The sequence below is a fragment of the Protopterus annectens genome, chromosome 3.part0, assembly GCF_019279795.1.
Source record: "Protopterus annectens isolate FY-2018-M chromosome 3.part0, PAN1.0, whole genome shotgun sequence".
NCBI lineage: Eukaryota > Metazoa > Chordata > Ceratodontiformes > Protopteridae > Protopterus > Protopterus annectens.
In genome coordinates, this window is record NC_056731.1 from 136,271,145 (window position 1) to 136,293,453 (window position 22,309).

At 37.2% G+C, this 22,309-nt stretch overlaps 1 protein-coding gene across 1 annotated transcript in view; it reads left to right on the forward strand.

The window, feature by feature from the left end:
- MALRD1 (MAM and LDL receptor class A domain containing 1) overlaps window positions 1-22,309 on the forward strand; it is a 3,217,568-nt gene that overhangs the window by 1,062,329 nt on the left and 2,132,930 nt on the right. Inside the window, exon 13 of the mRNA XM_044065510.1 lies at window positions 9,043-9,290. Coding sequence (XP_043921445.1) covers window positions 9,043-9,290 — 248 coding nt within the window. The remainder of the gene's footprint in view (window positions 1-9,042; window positions 9,291-22,309) is intronic.

Genomic DNA, 22,309 nt, shown 5'->3' on the forward strand with positions numbered 1-22,309 from the left:
CTCAGCACATGTCCAAACCAACATAATCTTGCCTCTCTGGCTTTGTCTCCAGACCTTCCAACCTGGGCTGACCCTCTAATATACTTATTCCTAATCCTGTCCATCCTCGTCACACCCAGTGCAAATCTTAACATTTTCAACTCTGCCACGTCAGGCTCTGACTCCTGCCTTTTTGTCAATGCCACTGTCTCCAACCCATATAACATAGCTGGTCTGACTACCCTCTTGTAGACCTTCCTTTTCACTCTTACTGGTACTCATCTGTCACAAATCACTCCTGACACTCTTCTCCACCCACTCCATCCTGCCTGTACTCTCTTATTCGCCTCTCTTCCACACTCACCATTACTCTGAACTGTTGATCCCAAGTACTTAAACTCATTCACCTTCGCCACCTCTACTCCCGGCATCCTCACCATTCCTCTATCCTCCCTCTCATTCACACACATATATTCTGTCTTAGTCCTGCTGACCTTCATTCCTCTTCTCTATAGAGCACATCTCCACCTCTTCAGGGTCTCCTACACCTGTTCCCTACTCTCACTACAGATCACAATGTCATCTGCAAATATCATAGTCCACGAGGACTCCTGTCTGATCTCGTCTGTCAACCTGTCCATCACCATTGCAAATAAGAAAGGGCTCAGAGCTGATCCTTGATGTAATCCCACCTCCACCTTAAACACATCTGTCACTCCCACTGCAGACCTCACCACTGTCACACTACCCTCGTACATATCCTGTACCACTCTTACATACTTCTCTGACACTCCTGACTTCCTCATACAATACCACATCTCCTCTCTAGGCACCCTGTCATATGCTTTCTCTAAATCCACAAAGACACAATGCAACTCCTTCTGACCTTCTCTGTACTTCTCCATCAACACTCTCAGTGCAAACATTGCATCTGTGGTGCTCTTTCCTGGCATGAAACCATACTGATGATCACTAATCATCACCTCACTTCTTAACCTAGCTTACACTACTCTTTTCTATAACTTCATGCTGTGACTGATCAGTTTAATCCCTCTGTAGTTACTACAGCTGTGCACATCACCCTTATTCTTAAAAATTGGTAACAAAACACTTTTTCTCCATTCCTCAGGCATACTCTCACTTTTCAAGATTTCATTAAACAATCTAGTTAAAAACTCCACTGCCATTTCATCTAAACACCTCCATGCTTCCACAGGTATATGCTGATATGGATGTATTATTCTATTAACTTTTTAAGTGGATTAGAGTAACATTTAAAATCTGTTTCTGATTTTGATGCTACTATTATTTTTGGCTTTGCCCAGAATTCTTGAGCTAAGAAGTTGAGATTTATAGTATCTTGGGTTTTGCCAGTATTTATAAAACTCCCTGAAAGGGAATACCATCCTTGAAGATCGGAAGCATCAACTCTTCTTAAAACCAAGGTATGCATTGTGATCAGACAATCTGGGCTGCTGATCTCTAGTGTTTATCTTGCTTATATTCATTCACTGATTGACTATCAGTATTATCCGAACATGGTCAAATCACATCCCTGTTTTGGTCAAAGAGCATAATCAGAAAATGAATACATTTTTTTCTCTTTATTTTTCCCTAAGTAGTAACAGCTTTTGTGGGGCTTCACACAATCAAGGATAATTAAAAGGTCCCCACTGGGTATTGCAGGTGCCTAAAGCTGGCTATGGTAATATTTTTATTGGGGAAAACATCCAGTATTAGGATTTAATTAAGCTAAGGTCAGTACGTCAATGGTTACATTTTTAATGAAATTGTGAAACTTGATAGTTGACAAAATACTGTTACAATAACCAAAACTGTCTTTGAATTTTAAAGGTGATATAAATAAGCATTATTATTACCCTTTTGGTTTATTAACTACACAAGATTGTTGTATTGGCTTTTGTTGGTTTGACAGACGTGTTTTAAAATATCAAAATAAGATAACTTGCTGTGGTTGGGGTCCCCTAGCGATTGCAGGGTTCACTGGTGTCAAAATGCAGCTATGGTAACCCACTTACAGGACTGTAGAAGCCCTCTACCTGCAGCATTAGGCCTCAGAACACCCCAGGGTGTGCTTTATTTACACAATAACACACACACCCTGTTGAGCATTACTGCTTGCATATAATATATATGTGAATTTTTTGTCTGATGCAGTTCCAATATTTGGTGTTCTTCTTCTAGACCACTCATTCATCTACCATTTTAACCGAATAAATTACTCAAAACTGCAATAAGACATCTTTATTCCTGTCACAGAGAGGGCATCATAGAGAGAGTCTCCTAGATCTGCTAGCTAAAGTGATTTTATCTGGACTAACCCTTTACACACTGTGCATCTTATAGACCCAAGGATCACTTGCCAAGTATTGTTATTCTTCTATTATGTTGCTGCATGCAATAAGAATAAGAAAACTATTATTCTTCCAGTCTGTAACCAAAAACTGTGGCCTGGATCAAATACGTGAGACTGCAAAGCAAATCAAAGTGATTAAGGTGACTGTTAGTTCAGACTGGAAAAAAAAGTTACAGCTTAAGAATGCAACCGTTTACGCTGTGGAATCAGAATTGTTATCTGCCCCTGTTTCTGCCTCATTCTTTTGCACTATGCTATAAACTTTTTTGTTTTTCTGGTAAAGTGCTGAGGATTACAGGCAGTCAGTAATGCTAGAGATTATAGTTTCATAGTTCTTACTATTCAGAAAATGTTTGTTGCCTTTTCTGTATTAGTGTTCTAAGTGAATTAAAGTAATATTTAAAACTGACTTTGATTTTGAGCCTTTTACCTATTATTTTTCCTTTGTCCCTGATGCTTGATCAAAGAATTTGAGAGGTACACGTGGAATTTTTGATTTCTGAAAAGGTCTGGCTGACACTGGCAGCTAATTGTGGCTATTTTTGATGACATGTGCATGAATCCTGCAGTAATGGGCCTAATAATGTATGTTGAGAAATTATACAGCTCTTTAATGAATAAGATCCTGTGAATATATTTCAAATTAATATTATACTGGGGCTAAAGAATAAGGTTTACTTGTTCAGTGATTACATAGTCTGTACAGCACTGGTTAAAGCTGGGGAAAGGCCATCTTCCTGTGTGACCTTGTGTAACTTTCAGAATGAGCACAAGGGCCTGGTGAGGTAGCAGTGGACCCAGGCACACACTGTCAGATAGCATGATTGACAGGTTATGCTGGCTTGGAGTGCCATACTGGAATTGATTTATGAAGCTGCAGGCATTTTACAGCTTCATGAATGAATGCTGATACTGCATTTACAGAATATTTTTTTTTTTTGCCCCTGGAGTTTGAGGTGAGAAAGGCAGCAGTTTGGGATTTGCAGGGGGACCCAGATGAGGTAATTATGGTGCTGATACTGTACACTTTAAGAGGGCAGTTACAAAGGGTACTAGACTACTGGACAACCTTGGTAAGAAGCTTATGAGGTTATCTGCCATTATTAAAGGCATGGAGAGGATCTGTTTATGTTCTTTAATTCATATCTTGAGAACATATCAGGGAAGTGGGTGGGCTGCTGGTTGGCTGCATTTTATTTATGTGTTAATTATGTAGTTATTTAGAATGTGTTACTTTTAACCTCTCCACGAGAAAATGACTAATTTAAGAGGAGAGCTAGGAGTCCTCATGTAGAACAAGTACAAAACAAAAATATATGTACTACTAAGACAATTTTAAAATATTTAGGGCACAAATAGGCTATAATTCAGAAAAATAAAAAGTCATGTATCACTTATTGCATGGAATGAGCTATAATGAAAATCTATAAACTGATATATTGCCAAGTCAGTGAGCTTATGACTAAAGCCAAGGTTCTAATAGGCTGATAGCATTTGGAATGCACCTGACTGAATCAGGGATTGAAAAGTAGTCTGTGCCATACTTTATGTATTTGATCTTTCTTTATAAAAGATATGTTACTGATTTCCTCGCACACTCCAAAAACCATCCCAGTTATTACACACAACTGCTGTACCAGTTTTATAAAGAGATTACACTGACCAGCACAGTACAAGAATTGAAAATGATGATGTGCGCCTTCATTTACATCAGGTATTAGCATTTCTTCAGAATGCTGAACCACAGGAATTGCCACATTTAAATACTCTACAGTGATGGAATTGATCACATGATAAAAAAGGTCATAAAGGCATGCAAATAGAATTATAATTGAATAATGTACTATTGTCATAATGATCCTTGTAAATTTAAAAGTACAATTATAAAGTATTGTAAAATGAGTATGTCATTTGAAAAACAATGTTACATAATAGAAGTATTATAGAAGGCATTCTATAAAACTTGCTCATTCTCATTCTTAAGACACTCATAACAGATATACTATCATTCGACCTGAGAAAACTCCGGCATTGAGGCTTACCTGGTAAATTAATTCTCCATACTCAGACCTCTTTTCCAAGTCACCCGCAGTCAAGTTTTACTTTTTTCATTCTAAGCAGTGTTTTTCTTATTTTTAATTCAGGAAAGTGATAGAATGCATATATATATATATATATATATATATATATATATATATATATATATATGGATTCACTTTAGATTATCGAATTACCAAAAACACGAAACCCATATGGCCGAGACCATATGATCGAGTTTTTGGAAACTCGAAAATCTAAACTGAATAAAAAAGTAACACACAAAACATTAAAAAAAATTTCTGCAGGGGCACAAGCCCCCTTGCACTCCCACATTCCCCTACTTAAATATACCAACTCCGAGATCGTGCTACAATGAAGAAAATTGAAATCTCCCACTCCGTGCTGTATGCAGAAGCAAAGAACAGGAGGTTTCTCATGTTCTTGCTGTAGTGCGATCTTGGAGTTCGTATATGTAAGTAGGAGATGGTGTGGTGGGTGCAGGGGGGCTTGCCCCCCTGCAGAAACGTTGTTTTAATGTTTAGTGTTTTTTTTATTTTTTTTTATTCAGTTTAGATTTTCGAGTTTCCAAAAACTCGATCATATGGTCTTAACCATATGGGTTTCGAGTTTTTGGTAATGTCATAATCTAAAGTGAACCCATATATATATGGATCTAGGACTTTTGAACAATAGTTCAACAGTCCGAATCCACTATCACCGAACACACTTTAGCAAAAGCTCTTTTAACCAAAAAAGCACTTTCTCTAAAGTGCGTTCAAAAAAAAAAAAAAAAGAAAAAATACAGTAAATTAACGTTTATGCAAGGGGGAAGCCCCCCTGCACCCCCTCATGTGGGGTCTGTGCCCCCACACCCCCCCTACTTTAATATTCTCACTCTGAGATTGCACTTTAGTGAGGAGAAGGGAAGTTTTCCCTTATCCGCACCGTAGTACGGTCTCCGCAACAGTTATTCCCCCACAACTCCCTCTAGCTGCAGGCATACGTCCGCGAAAGTGCTTCTTCGGTGAAAAGCACTTTCGTGTAAGTATGCCTGGCCATTTTTGGCTCAGTTAAAAATTCCTTCAGGGATCAGTATGGATCCTATATATATATATATATATATATATATATATATATATATATATATATATATATATATATATATATATATATATATATATACATGTTGTTGCCCCTTGTCCTATTGGAATATATATGTTTTCTTTCAGTTTTGTACATGTAACACTTCATGTACTTTATAATACATGCCACACCCTTTGTGCAACATATAAATGTATCATTTGTACATAAAGTCCTGTGGTAGCTCCACAATGTAAGGACCTTCCAAGATAAATCTGCATTTACTGCATTTTCCATATTTCCGCATTCCATTTTATCTCCCCTCCAAAGCATCCTTGTTCTTGTTGTTTTCAAAATAATGTTTTTTTTTCTCTGCCCTTGGCTTGTGATCCATTTTCCTAGCGATGTCTGGGTTTGATGTCTAAGTGTATTTTTCTTAATAGCCTTCTTAATGGTGTTGCCATCATTAGAATAACTAATGACTATAGCCCTGGACAACCTGTCACTCTTTGCTTCCTTTTCATTAACCATGTTTTTTTTTAATAAATTTTACAAGTATTGGGAGAAAATATGTGTTCTTTCTTTAAATAATGTCACTAACCATCCTGTGTATAATAAACATTGGGTACCCCATCACAGAACATGTTACTTAAAATATTCACCTCTCTGTAAAACTGTTCATCATCAGAAACAAATCTAGTTAAATGCATCATCTGTCCCTTAATCCTAGCTTGCTTCAACCACCTGAGCTGAACACTGTCATAATGTAGAATGGGATTAGAGTATGTCAGCTGTCAATAACAAATGTTTGGTTGAACTTACCTTTCTGTGAGGAAAACGTCCAAAAATTCTATTCTATCACCTGACTGCTAAAATTTCAATTTTAAAAATTCATTGTTATTGCTCAGGTATGCCATGAATTCAAACAAATGCCTTCAAGACCTATTCAATAGAAATGAAATATATAATTCAGAAATCAAAGTTTCTTTCATTATATTTTATGGAGAGGTGTTCTGCTGACACAAAACAAATTTTGTATATGTCAGGGTTGCTACCACCATCATCATACCTTTCTTTTGGTGAAAGATTTAACCATTGAATGTCAAATAGTTGTCTCTGAGAATAACCTCCATTAATTCACAAATTAGTTAAATGTCTGGCCCTTCGAGTTTGTCAAGGGTTACCTCCTAAGCAAACCTGTGTCTAAGTCTGTGTCTATTTCAGGGGGAATAACTGCAAGTAAATCAAAACACCTGGCTGTAACCATGATTTATGGATCATTGTAAACTGCACATCTCATGACTTCCAAGTAACATCAGGAATCCTTTAACATATAATGAAAGGATGTCATGTGCTCCTTCAGTATCCTATCAACAAAAATATCAAATGGCTCCATTTTTGAGCCAGTTATTTAAATTAGTGATCAAATGGTGGCAAGATTGCATCCTTTCCCACCTTAGGGAGGCCAAATAATATTGGAATTAATGTTTTTAACAGTCAATTTTCTATATAACTGTTCATTCAAAAGACCCACCGATTATCAGTCATATAAAACAAAACTGATGTTATTATAAGCTATGCCCATCTCATTTACTTTGTAAGCCTAGTCACTCATCAACATTTCATATATCTTGGATGCATAGTCCATAGTATCCATCAACACAACCCCACCTCCTTAACAGACTTCATTATAAAGAATGTTCTTATTCTTGATATATCACTGTAATAGATACATTTCACCTCTAAGTTGTTAAACCATTCTTCCTCTTAACTTTCAAGGTCCTCCCTAATACCAACTTCACACTGCTGTTCAAAACCTGTTGATACAGGATGTATGGGTGGGTTAAACAAACTTTTTGTTTTTTAAATTGTTATCAGTACTATGAGGCTTAACACTGTAGTCTACATGGATGTATTGCATCATCATAATGATGCAGAGATAATAATATTGAAATTAATGGGTTATGTGGTAAAACTGAAGACATGAAGATATAAGACTGACATCACAAATATTTTCACACAGAAAGGGTGGTAGGGTCCTGTCCTGTAATAGGCTACTAGAAAAAAGGAGTGAGAGTAGGAATGCTAAAGCTACATTTATGGCTTCATTGAACTGATATTGAAATGATTTAGAAAGATGGAGGGCAGTGGTTTGAAGTTGCAAAGATGTTTTTTATATTGGCATCTTCATTTTTATTTTTCAATAATAAAAGGTTTGTACCATTACTTTAAGTATCCTAACTATATGGAAGACTAAACTTGACATCTTATAGAGTGGCCCTTATAAAAATAATATTAGAGAAAGGGCATTAGTTTTTGGTGTTTATGGTAATCTGCCAAATATGAAATTATTTTCATATTAAAATGAAATAATATACATCACTCATATTACCTTTAACAAATATAAGAGTAATTGGCAATAAAGAACATGTGTCTTTGAGATCTTATGCATAGTTGTTAATGAAGTATTCTATACATACTGACTGTATAGAATTCTTACATGCCTGCAGGGTAACCCAATCATCTAGTTAGGCATTATGGTGCATATTGTCTACAGGGTGGTAGACAATTTGAATTCAGCTGCCCATATTTAAACATATCTCTATTTTACCTTTAAGATTCTGTTCAATGGAATTTTAAAAAATAAGTTACTTGATTGTACCAACTTAGGATTATACTAGGAATAAACACAGAGTGGAAGATTCAAAACCATTAACTCTCTGTTGCACTGCTCTGTCAAATGCATAAGGTTCTGATATATTTAAGATGGCAGAAACACTCAACTGTTTTAAAAAGCAGATATGACCCCTTGCGTCTGATAGTCATACCTTGGATATTAACCACTTATTGGTGAAGAATTGACCTACAGCAGTCCAGGAAAAGATGGCTGTCTCAAATTTCTGTTATTACACATCTGTATGTAGTCTCTAACTGGAAAACCCCACCGTTTAATTCTATAATGGGATGAGCAAACTTCAAAATAATATATTATAGTTTATACTCAATGTGGGAAAAATCAAACTGTAGCCTTCCACCTGATAAAGAAAACACAGTTTTGAGAATTTTTTCGCAGGCCACTTGGACAGAGGTTCTTAGGCCACTGCAGTCTATGGCACCTTTATATGACTGGTTATTTTTGGCTTGCTGTTCTCTGTCATGCCCTATTATAACTATGCTCACATGACTTGACTGACCATTAACTCTAAGAATTATTGTTTTTTTTGGGGGGGTTTGCCTAATTTTGCATTATAATGTTAAACTTGAAGCATGTCAGTACTGTTACTTTTAATATGTCATTTCTTTTGAGAAGATCAGTTAGTCTAAGCTGGTTTTAAGTGTGTTGTTAAGTTTGCTACTCTTTTGTATTTAGCTCTCTATTTACAATTAAAAAACAAACAAAAAGCAAATATGTGTATGGATGAATGGTGTATAAGTTGCTTCTAGGAACTGTTCCTTAAACTATTGTCATTTATGCAATGTAAGCCAAGCTGTCATACAGCATTCACTGAGAAGGTACTGAATTGTCCTGTTGTTAACATATTAAATATATTTATTTTATTTTACAGGAGGTTTCTTTGGACGTTGTGACTTTGAATTTGACTTTTGTTTCTGGCAACAAGGAAAGAATGATGACTTTGACTGGGCATTACGAGCTAGAAAGACTCCAGCCATTGGTACTTGTCCAACAGCCAATCACACATTGCACTCTAACACTGGCCATTACCTATTTCTGGAGAGTTCTTTCTCTCAGCTGCCATTTCAAATGGCCACAATTTCTAGCCCTCCTATATGTAGAAGAAGTAAAGATTGCAAGGTAATTAAAGCTAATATTCTATTGTACTGCAAAGTACTAATGATTTACTTTGTATTCTGCGATATTAGGTTGGACTGTTATTGATTAGATTTAAATAGTAAAACTGCATTTATGTAAAAAATATGAATGAAATGAAAGCATCCTTAGCAGTAATTTATATGTATTACCCTCAATAGTGGCTTTAGTAGTATACAGTTGATTTCTGTACAGCATTCATTGTGCACAGAGAAATGTAGAGTAAACTGTTCCATTGCCCTTAAACGTCACTATTTACAAAGGTATAGTAAAATTGACACAGAAAGTATTGTAATGTGATAGTAGTAGCAGTCAATGCATTGGGAAAAGCAGAATTTCTTCGAGAAATGGTATTATTAATAATGGTAGAAACAGTATAAATTACAGTAGCATTACTAGTAGTAGCAAGTACAGTAGTGGTAGTATAAGCAGTCGTAGTGGCAATAGTAGTAACAGTAGTTTGGCAGAAGTAGTAGTAGCCATAATTATAACAGAGGTAGAAGCAGTGGTCATAGTGATAGTAGTATCAATAGTAGTGGTAGTAGTACTCAGAGTAGCAGCTGTGATAGCAATAGTAGTAGTAAAATTAGGAGAAGCAATAACTAAAGTAAAGGTAGTAACAGTGTTGATACTATCAGCAGCAGCAGCAGTACCATTAGTGAATGGAGCAGTAGCAGTAGTTGCAGAATCGCTAGTAGTGGTAGCAGTATTAATAGCAGTCATAGTAGCAGTAGTAGTAGTAGTAGTAGTAGTAGTGGTCACAGTTACAGTAGTTAGTAGTAGTAGTGATAATAGTAATAAGAGTAGTAGTGGTATGATTTGTAGCAGTGCAAGGAGTATTGATAGTAGTAGCAGTCATACTACTAGTAGTGTTAGTAGTATTGGTAGTCGCAATACATCCAGTGGTAGTAGTAGTATTAGTAGTAGAAGTAGTAGTGAAAGTAATGACACTAACAGTAATAGCAAAAGTAGTAGTAGTGTTTGCTGTACTAGTAGTTGTAGTAGCAATAGTACTAATAGCAGCTGAAGTAGTACAGGTGGTAGTAGTGGTAGCAATGGTAAGAGTAGCAGTACTAGCAGTAAGATTAGGAATAATTATATTAGGTTAGAAACACTGTATTGGTTAGTGAATCTGATTTTTTCAGTTATAAAATGTTAATGGTATGCATACAGGAAATATATATTCCAACTGAGAGCCATAATGACTACGTATCAACATAGTAAATATATATATATATATATATATATATATATATATATATATATATATATATACACACACACACACACACACACACACACACACACACACACACACACACACACACACACACACACACACACACATGAAGAATGTGTGTGTGTGTGTGTGTGTGTGTGTGTGTGTGTGTGTGTGTGTGTGTGTGTGTGCGTGTGTGTGTTTGTGTGGGTATATACGTATATACATACATTCTGTCACGAAAGAAGATACACCCTCCCAACTCTCTGGAACTTTATAAATAATTATATGACATTTGTGAATATCAACATGATTCATATTCCTGTGTTACAAATGTATTAGAACTGCGTGTCATAAAAGATGGTTTGTACAGACATGGGTGATGAAGACATATTTTGTAAAGTAATGAGCTTAAAGATGTAACCACAGCATGCCCTGCTGGAAAAAGAACAGAAATGTACATACACTATTTTAAATCTTTAAATGTATATATTTTAACAATGGAAACTGGAACACAAGTAGTTAATTTCAGCTCTCTGTGCTGTCTTGAAAGATAAATAATTACAAAGCTTGAGAAGTGAAAGTGTTTTATTGTTTTATGACTTCCAGGATGTGCCTTAGATCTCAGAAAAACCCTGTCTATGCATTTTCACAGGGAGATGCTAAATGCTACCAGCTGCATCAATGGCTGTTTTTCACCTGGGATAGAGTCAGATGACAAGAAACAATGTCATTCTGCAAGCTATCCCAGCGGTAATATTTGAGATATTAATTTAAAAACTCCCTGTGAGAGACTGAGTATTCCATATTTTTCTTTGACCTGACAACATCAGCTATAAATCCCACTTACCACCTCTGCCTTGCTTCCTCTGTAAGTAAGTTAACTAGGATATAGAAATTCTCTAGATATAATCAAGAATACAGTAAAGCTTAATTTAGATGTTTTTCATTATTTATTTGAGACTGTCCTGCAATGTTGTTTTAAATATTTCCTGTGATTTTGAACTTTGTTGTTACTGTAATTATATACTGAGCATTGTCTTGTTCTTTTATTATTTATTATTAAATATATTAAACCTTTCATTGTGGCTGATATTTGAGAGAAATATTTAAGTTCTGAAAGTACTTGCATATTTATTTGTTGACACTGTGTAGGCCCCTCTTAATAGCCTTGCTCTTGGTGAAAATACCATTTGTATTAACAGTAACATTACACAGTAAGATTGGACACCCTTTGTTGAGGGTCTTAAAGTAGATGATAAGGAGCTGGCTGGTGGCAGTGAAAACTGTCTAATAGTCTGGGCAGAAGGGGGCATAGCTAGTACACCCGTGCCATCCTTTCCTAGGTGTGTGTGTGTGTGTGTCTGTGTATAAATCACACCTCAGAGTGTGTGTGTGTGTCAGCTACTTGGGCAGGCACATAAAGCACTGGCTGGACAGAAAGGGTGCTGGAGGTCTTGGCTTGGCCACTCAGCTGAGATCTCAACTCTATAGCTGTGCTAATGGGGAGTCTTATTGGGGATCTGGAGAAAGAGGGATAAACCAACCCCTGGACTGACTCTGGTCTCTGTGTACTCTTAAGGGAAGCTGCAGTTGATGCAGTGAGCTGCATCTGGAAATAGTGTGTGTGTACCTGTCATCCTCCCAATGTACATATCCCACTGGTGCTATTGGTGAGGATTTTGAAACTCCTTGATTACTGGGCCAGTGGCGGGGCATCACACATACATATTTATATTTGTGGTTTGTATGCCATTTTGTTGAAAGTAGCTTTTATTGAAATATGACCAAAAGTACTTTAGACTGAAAAGATATTTCAGCAAAAACATTCTACACAATGTATATGATGTAAAAAGCTACTCAGTATTATTCAGCTGAAACAAGGGGAAGAAAGGCTTTCTTTTACCTGATCATCCATCATTGCAGGCAGAGCAGATAAATGTTTAAGTGGCTTTTTCTGTTTTTTAAAAGATGGAGCTTGAAACTTCTCAAATTTGGATATATCATAGGTCAAACTAAGATCACTGCTGAAAGTCAGGAAAAACCCAGCAATAGGTCTGCACCAGATTAGTCCCCAGCACCAAACTACAAAGTCTGCAGAACCCTTGCCTTTATTTTGTTACCATGTGCAAGAACAGCAGAAGGCCACCGCTGTAGCTACCAGGTCTACATTTAAGTCACAGGAAAAAATGGCTGTGTAAAGATTTTGTCTTTTGATCTTGGATCAGCACTGTTATGGTTATTTAATATAAGAGCCACCTGTGTAAACTCAAACGTGGACAGTGTAACTTAGCCATTTGCACTTTCTCCACTCTTCTTCACACTGATTAGTCACTAACTGCTTTCCTCTAATTAGTTGTGATTGCATAACTCTAGGGAATGTAGAAACAAAACTACCACTTATGTGGATAATGTCTCCAGTGCCAGTGTGACCATTATTTAGTTAATAATATTTGCTGAAGTTTTTCCATTGCACTAGTTTTCATGTATTTGTAAGCAATACAGCAAAATAATCATTATGCATTTCTGTGAGTGTGGAAATTAGTTTTTTTACTTGTTTTTGGTTTATTTTGATGCTAGCTGGAGGCATCTATAATGGACCATTACAGGCTTCAATACTGAAACAGGTTTCTTTTATCTTTTTTCTTTCAGACAACAGCATGCTCTGGAGGTGTAATATAATTTTATTTATAGTGGTTATATATGGTGGGTAATGTTTTCCCAATATGTGTCGCACTGCCATGCAATTTGACAGTATTTTTCTTCCAGCTCGATAGATGGACTGGCCCTCCATTTTGGAAGCATTAGAGATGTTTTGCTTTTGAATATAGTACTTTACTAACATTGCTAATATATTATGTTATGGTTTTTACAAGGTTATTGCCTTACATCTTATAGTATGAAGGTCACCAATATTTAGCCACTTTATAATTCTGCCTACTCATTGATAGTATTGGTGTTCACTTCATGTAACTCCTTTTTCTTGTTTTAAGCAACTAATGCCCAAAAGTGTGATGTGGATGTTTTGTAGATCTTCCGAGAGTTTTTTTTCTGGTAAATTTATTAAAATAAGGTTTTCCATAATATTGTGATATTGTGGAATATTAATGGGATAAACCTTCCCTTTAGATGCATAAAATATATAGCAAATTTAAAGTAGCAAAACTGACATTTTGTATATTTACAAGAATATATATTTATCCAGCTCAGAGCACTGGAGGATATCTGGTTGGTGTTACAACAAAGGACTGACATTTATTCTGAGGGCAAGCATGTAGGCATCTCTATACTAAGTAAGACTTGTATGCCATTTGAACTTTGGGAGGTAAAACCAGAAACAGGTGTTCTTGTTTTTGGGGATTCAGTGACAGCTCCCAGTATGCAATCTTCTGCAAACTTGGTTAGCCAAAGCCCTTTGATGTTGGCTTTCACATCTGAGGAGTTGGCCCAGCACAGAGACCCGAGGGACTACACTGGTGACTGGCCTCTTTGGGGAGGTGGTCTCACCAGTTCTAACCTCCTGGGTCCATTCAGTGAGCCAGCTAGCTATACACTGTGATTATAAAAGAGTTTATACCTAGTTCTATAGGTTTGTTGACAATGTCCAAGTTGGGTATTGTATTAAATGCTTTGCCAGATCTAGGTAGGCAGTTAGCACCTTTTCCCCCTTCATCTGCTGCCTTAGTGACTTTTTCAAAGAAGTCCAGCAGATACAATAAGCATGACTTTCCTTTGGCAAAGCCAGACTGGGATGGATCCAGTGTCCAGAAGTCTTCTATGTCCTTGTTGAAAATTTACATAGTAATTATTTTCATGGCTTTGCAAATCAGACTAGTCAGATTAATAGCTCTATAGTTTCCAGGTTCTGTTGAAGTTCCTCCCTTATGAAGAGTGATGACCATTGCAGTCCTCCATTCACATGGCATAAAGCCTGTTTTAAGACTATAGTTTAATAATATCTCCAGTGTCCTGATTAGTCATATTTCAGACTATACAGGAGGCATCTTGGGATGTTATTGGGACCCAGTGAGACCCTATGCTTGGCTTTAGTGAGTGCAGCCAGTACATACTGACTAGTAATAGCTCTAGGGGTTATGTTTAAGGGTATGTCTTGGGAGATGTTTGGAGGTGGGGTAAAGATAGCTTTTTAAATATATGAGTAGACATTTATTCATGACTAATTGTGCATTTCTAATTGAATTATTATTATGTGATTTTTGTACCTGATTAATTTGATAATGCAAAATAAATAAAGTGTAATTCCTGGGTGGGGGGTAAGGATGTCTTTTAAATGTATGTGTAGACATTTATTCATGATTATTTTGCATATTTGATAATGCTCAATAAATAAAATGCAATTCCTGGGTATAACACCTATCACTTCTTCAGACCTACTGGTAATTCTGAGGGAGTATCGTCAGTATTTGACAAGGATATAGTCATCTCACAATGGACTTTGGTCACCACACTTGAACTCATAGAAGTCCAGATCACCATAAACAAGACAAATTACCACTTCACAGCTAGTTATAAAATACTTTGCATGTCCCTTTCTGAGGATGGTAGTTATTGTAACACAGTAAATGAAATTCCCATTAAACCCAAACTTTTCTTTTAAAAGGTTCTGATATAGACTGTAAATGATCAGCATGTCCAGTGCTTCCTTGATACTATAAGTGGTAACTCTCTTTTACAAATAGTTAACCATACTGCTAGGGGCCTAAATGTCCTTGATCTAGTCCTTACAAATATGGCCACTTCTTGCACAGCTCCATATGTGTCATCATGCCTTTTTAAATCAGACCATGATTTAGTGACCTTTTGCTTTAAAACTGATGGTACATCCTCTGTAAATATCTCTGTGTTTAGGGGTTTCTCAAAAAGCAAGCCTCTTCGCTTACTTAATTATCAAAATAAATCCCATTGCTCAAGCTGCTTGCTAAACTTCTGAATTTGACTCTCACTTAAATTGTTGTATTCACAAGGCAGTCCCTAGCTGCAGCAAATTGAATGAGATATATAAAAAGTAACCCATTTGGTGGAATTCCTGTATAAATAAATTATATAACAAGAGAAAGAAACTGCATAATGCTTATTAGAGATTTCATTCTACCTACTTCAGGAATGCATTTAAGCAAACTAGCAAAGAGCTGAAGTGAACTATCAGGAAGCAAAAGCTGAATCTCAACTTAAAATATCCACTAAAGTCAAAAACAATTACACATCTTTAACTATGTAAGAACTAACACCCAACAGTGTACGGACCTAGGCCACACTGCAACTACTCTCTCTGACCTAAAGAAATAGCTAATATCCTCTCTAACATATTGAGTGCAAGTTTTATGCCACTCACAGTCAAAGCTATTGCACTGGTGCCACAGTCTCAGCCAACACATGTAATTACTATAGAACTAGGTCTTGCAGCCCTGTCAGAAATTAAGAATACTTCATCCATGGGCCCTGATAACATACCAGGTCACTGCCAAAAATGGCTTTCCTGAACCCCTACTTAACATCTTTAGTCTAAGCCTCTCCTCTGTTTACATTTCTGAAACCTTGGAAACAGCCATTGTAATGTCTTTACACAAGGGTGTCCCAGCCATGGATACTTGTAACTATGGACCCATTAGTCTCACTAGCCTCATATGTAAAGCTAAGGGGCATATTATCTCAAACCTCATTAATCTGTACATTGAATATCTCTTACCCTGGACCCTCATCAACTTTGCTTTGTCAAAGCAAGGTCCTGCTTCTTTAGCCTTATTAATTTCTTTGAAAAAGTAACCATAGCAGTGGATATTAATTATGCAGTGCATACAGCATATGTAGACTTGACCAAGTTCTTTGGGACTATTCCCCATACAAGCTTTATTGACATACTTGTAAATCTGTATATAAATCCTTACATTGTATGGTGGATACCTAACTGATTGTGTTAAAGAACCCATGTGGTTAGAGTTGCAGTTGCCACTTCTGAAAGCAAAAACAGTTACCAGTGGTATACCACTGAGCTCAGTTTTGGACCCTCTCCTACAAGATATTTATTTTTCAGACCTTTAGGCCGGCACTCCTGGCCTATAGTTAGCTAAATTTACAGATGACTGTTAACTGGGTGTTGTTATTCAATCTTCAGCTGACTCACAATTGGTCCACTATGAGTTAGACCATGTTAACTACTGATGCAAGGAGAATGGTCGAAAATTAAATGTAAAAAATGTAGCATAGTTCATTTTTTATAAACAAACTAGTTTAATTTACCATATAAGTGATGTACACCTATAATCAGACATTGTTGTAAGGGATTTAGGCATTCATGTTAATAATTCCTTATCATTTAACCATCATGTCCCCACAGTACTTCAGAATGCCTTTTATCTGGCTAATTTAATTTCCAAAGGTATTTTCACTAGATCAAAAAAAGTCTTAATTCCCCTTTACTCATATCTTATCAAACCCATTATTGAATATAATGCATATTTTTTACATATATTTGTCTAAACATATCACACAACACCAGAAACTAAAAATATCAGTAGCCTCAAAATCTTAGTCACCAGGAGAGATTGTCAGCCCTTTCTCTATACTTAGTCACTTCCAGACTCCTCATGGAGATCTGTGCCTAGCCTTTCGAGACATGAAAGATCCCACCATATTTGCGCTTGTATTCCTTTGAACAACTGATGGTATCTTAAATACTTGACTTAAGGAAATAAACCTTCATTGGCAAATAAATAAGACACAATGGCATGATAGATTCATATCTCAGTGTATTCCTTGGCTTTCGAACCACTACTTATCAATCAGAGTAGATGCCACCTTCAAAGTCAGCATAGGTAATTGGATAGGAAACCTCAAATTCTCCCACACTCTGTCTTGTCTTGCCTTCCATGAAGACAGAGGTAACTTTGAATAGGGTTTTATTTGGCTAACCTTGTAATAGTCTAAAGACAGATTGCCTAGTACTTGCCTACAAACCTATAAAAAAGACTTGATACACTAATGCTCGATTATTATTATTTCAAATATGCATGCATACCAGTAAAACTACTCAATCCTGCTGGCTATTCAAGGGCAGCTATGGTCAGAAATTGAAAAATAAACTTTTGCAGAAGCATATAAAGAAGATATCTGATAGGTCTTTGGAAAGAATTATTTTAAGACCAGTCTGAATGAGACTTTGAATACTGCCTCAGTGAAACACACCCCAAGTGATGTATGACACAGGCAGTTAGATGACAGCACCAATAGAATTTTTCAAACAGGTAGAGAGATATTTGCTATATACATAGACTTAACGCAAGACAAGTGCTGTCAAAAGGCCAGTCCTGTAGGTAACAGGTTGTACACAGAGATGTGAAGACACAATTCTAAAGTGGCTGCAGAATTTTCATGTGTTTCTGGTGCATCTTTGTTAGACAGTTTCCTAGTTAGTTTTGTAGTGATATGATGTGACTAGATGTGACTGAGCAGTCTATAGCAACTTTGAATACAAGGACAGTTGACATACGTCCTGCCAATTGAACCCTAATACCTGGAACACCCAGTAATACTTCTATCATCCATGCAAAGCTGTGTTTATCTATTACCCAGTTTAAGCTCAACCTAGATAAGTGGATGGGAAATAGAAAATTTACACTGGGCATGGCAATAACTACTTTGCCTTATTATAAAGGACAATATAGCTACAGCAGCTAATTTTTAGACTTCCATGTCAAGACCTCTTATTCTGAAAATGTGGAGAAATCTTCCTATGGCACCTCTTCCTTCAACTTCCTTAAAGATGATAATGATTACATGTTTTATACAAACCAGATTATATCACCCCCACCCCTGACTAATACCAATTACATGAATCCTTCTTTTCTTGAGTATGCTCATTTCTTTGTAATAGTATGGTTAACAAACTGTGAGCATCAGAGAATTAACCTTCCTGATAAGAAAACCACTGAGCTCCAAAATCTTAACATCTTAAGATCTTCTTAAAATGGGTAATAGCAAAACTCAGCTTGACGTGGATGGGAAGCCTGTTCCATACAAGCAGCAGTCTCTGGGACACATATCTGTCTCTCCAGTATGTTCCGTTTAAGTCACAGACAAAATTCAGGTCCTTACACCTTGTATTTCTGCTAATGTTTGATTTATGAATATGCAAGAGATTCGTAAGTGTGGGGCTTGTGCCTGCCTTATAAGCTAGGCATAGATCACCCCTCAACAAGCTATAGGAGACTAAGGAAAGGGAAGGAGCTTTAAGTCACTTTGCATAAGGCAAGTTTGTTATGTCTTGTATTATTTTTTTAAGTAAACTCTGAGGTTGGTTTAGTTGCTGCACATGCCTGGTCAGGTATATACCAAAGGGAGCATTGTACTCTCTGACTGGTCTGATAGGGGTAGAGTATGGTGGGATAATGACCACTTTGGAGTTAGATGCCATGCCCTTACTTATAGGTTATGTAGCATAAAAGGATTTCCTTACCACTATGGCCACATGGTGATTGAAGGTAAGGCTGCTGTCTATGTGCATACCCAGATCCCTGACTGCTGGGTCGACTCTTATCATTGTATAATCAACATGGCAATTAGGTGGGATGGCTGATTTACCAAAGGGTACAACTATGCATTTCTTAGCATTGAGTGTAAGATCATGGCTTTAGTTTCATTTGTTTGTCAGAGACAGTCCTTCTTGAAGAATGCTAGTGTCTGTAGGGGAGTCAGTGATAAACCCCAGCCTGCAATCATCAGTACAGAGCCCTGGGGGACTCCACTAACGATCGGTCTCTTGGTAGAGGTGGCCTCACCTATTTTGACTTTCTGGGTTCTATCCGTGAGCCAGTTGGTTATGCAGTTGGTGATAAAAGGGTTTACACCCAAATTAGTGAGCTTGTCTATAATGCCTGAGTGGGGTACTTTATCAAAAGCCTTGACCAGATCAAGGTAAGCTCTGTGCACAGTCTTTCCTTCATCCAATTCTTTAGTGACCCTCTCAAAAAAGTCTGTCAGATTAAAAGGCATGACCTTCCTCTAACAAAGCTGAACTCTGATGGATCCAGCATTTGCAGGTTACCTATGCCTTATTTATCATGTTCATGATGATTTTTTTCCATGGCTTTGCATATGAGGCTGGTCAGACTTATGGGCCTGTAGTTATCCAGATCAGTGGTTGGACCTTCTTTGCACAGGGAATGACTTTAGTCTTCTTCCATTCCTTGGCACAAAACCTGACTGTAGGATCCAGTTGAAAAGTGATTCAAGTGGACGAGAGAGGTCATGTTTCATGCTATTTATTAAGCATCCTGGGATGTTATTGGGGCTCATCAATGCAGTGTTTTGGCCCTGAAAAGTGCATTAATTAAATGTTCCCTAGTAATGGCTGGAGAGATTGTGGTATGTGGTATTTGCACTGAACCTGTAAGTTAAAAGGTTGGCAATGACCTCCAATTCACTGTGGGTGGTGCCATTTGCAATAAGTTCTGCACATCATTTCATATTTCCCCTGAGGCTACAGACATGGCTGTAGAAAGCTTTGTGGTTGTCCTTTGCCTGAGAAGCTATTTTTTCATTAAATTTAGCCTTTAAAGTATTAATTAACCTTCTTAGCTGCTTGTTTAGATTTGTCAGAGGACTTTTAGTATGCATGGCTTTGTTCCTCCTACACTTGGTCAATCAATATGACTGTACAGAGATTTTTTAAATATTTCAGCATATGCTATGGCATTTACTGGATATGGAGCTGCTTGGAATTTAGCCAAAGTATCACATAGTGGAGATAGGTTAGTCTGGGAATAATCCTTAAAGGTTTATGGTTTCTCTAGATCCCTGGATTTAATTTTTATTTCAAGCTCTGATGAGCAAAGGCATTACTTTGGGTGACGAGCATCAGCCCCCTGTGTTGTGAGTACAAGGTCAAGGATGTTTGTACCCCTTGTAGGAAATTTCTTCCAGGATGTTCGTACTAAAAAAATTTAGGAATGACTGGAGTTGTGCATTAGAAGTGGTGTAAAATTTCCATCCCATAGGGGGTAGTTGAGATCCCCCATGAATTGATAATCCATTACTGGGATGAACACTGAAGGACTCTAGTACATTGAGATAAGCAGTATTGGTTTTCTGAGGCATAGAGGGGGACTTATAGGTTGCAAGGATAAGGTACGAGACCCCAGTTATGGTGAGTTGCACATGTATGAGTTCCAGTGGGTCATGCTCTTTTACTAGTCTGGATGTGAGGTTGGTTTTAATATAGACTGAGACCCCTCCACTCTTTAGTTTCATCCTGTGCAGTAGCTGGTTTAAAGGTGTGAAAGGCATTATAACCTTGCATTGCTGGGGTACTGTCTGCAACTTTAACTCATGTCTCTGTTACTACACAGATGTCTACATGCTGTAGGGAGAGCAATGCTTGCAGGGAATGGAGTTTCTTATTAAGACTTAGTCTTCAGATACTCATTCATAGGTTCAGTAACATTGGGAGGTTTATACTTTGTCATTGCCTAAAAAAGACACTGTGGGGGTGGCAGAGGTCTTTGCCAATATCTGAAAGCCTAGAAAGGATAAGTGCAGAACATCACTGGCAAAGCAACCTGGTCTGTCTACTATATCCTCCCAGGCCATCAAATATTGTAGTCCTTCAGACTAACACCAGAAGCTAAGCCAATTGTTAAATTCAGTCATTTTCTATTGGTAATATAACATCATCCTTGGAGAAGGAAGTATGCTGATGAGTGCTAAGCTCATACCTGCCTGAGACACATAATCAGTGAGCTCAATCATGTCTCACATATAGTCAAGAGAAGTACATCTCATGCCATTAAGACCCACATGGACTATGGCAGAGTCATACTCTTGCATGTGGTTTAATGACCTGAGTGCCTGTGTGGCTTGATGGATCATAGCCCTGGAAAGGAAGCTAGCTATGACTCTCCTTACTCAGTCTGGTGAGGGAGACATCTTTGCACCTGAGGGAGACATTGGTGTACCACACTATAGAATCCCCAATGACCAGGCAATTTGGCTGTGTGCTGCTTTGCCTAATGGCTTAGCAGTAGAAGCATTTGACTCAGTGTTACTATGTGTAGCTGTGGGTGGTGTTTTAATGAAGCGTTTTCATGATGGCTGAGAACCCTTGTTTTGATTGTACTGTTCAGTGTTCAGGAAGGTTACTTTTAAGGGCCTCACCATAAGCAGTTTTATGTAGAGGGTCTTTACCCTGTGCAGTAGGCATGGTGCAAGCATCACTTACAACTACTATATGATTAATTTTGGTTGTATGAGAGAGTTTTTCCTCCAGCATTAAAGTGTTTTTACACCTCACATACACTTTATCTGATTTATTAAGAATAAGTGGGCTGTCAGTGTAATGAAGCAATTGCTACAATGCCTCAGATTACCCATCTCAACCAGACTGGTCACAGAAGCAGTGAGGGAAATTTAAATATTGAATAGGTCAATAAGACTAGGAACTTGATGAGCAATGCTCAACTATGTGCAAACTAGATGTTCTAGTAGTTAAAGAAATATTATGTGTAGACAGTAAGGGTATATTAATGGAAACCTGCACTTTGAGAGATCATTGTCTACACCGATTACAAGGGGGGAATTATGCTACAAGATATCAGCAACTATACAGATCACAGCTCCACTCCACTGTGCTGAGAACAGCATTTCTAACTAAACATTGTAAACACTGTAAAAAAGATCAAAAAGTGCAGGTATTCAACACAGAAACACTCTTCTTGGGTAGCATGGTTGTCAAACATACCAGGCACAGAGATTCAAATTTTTAAATAAGTTA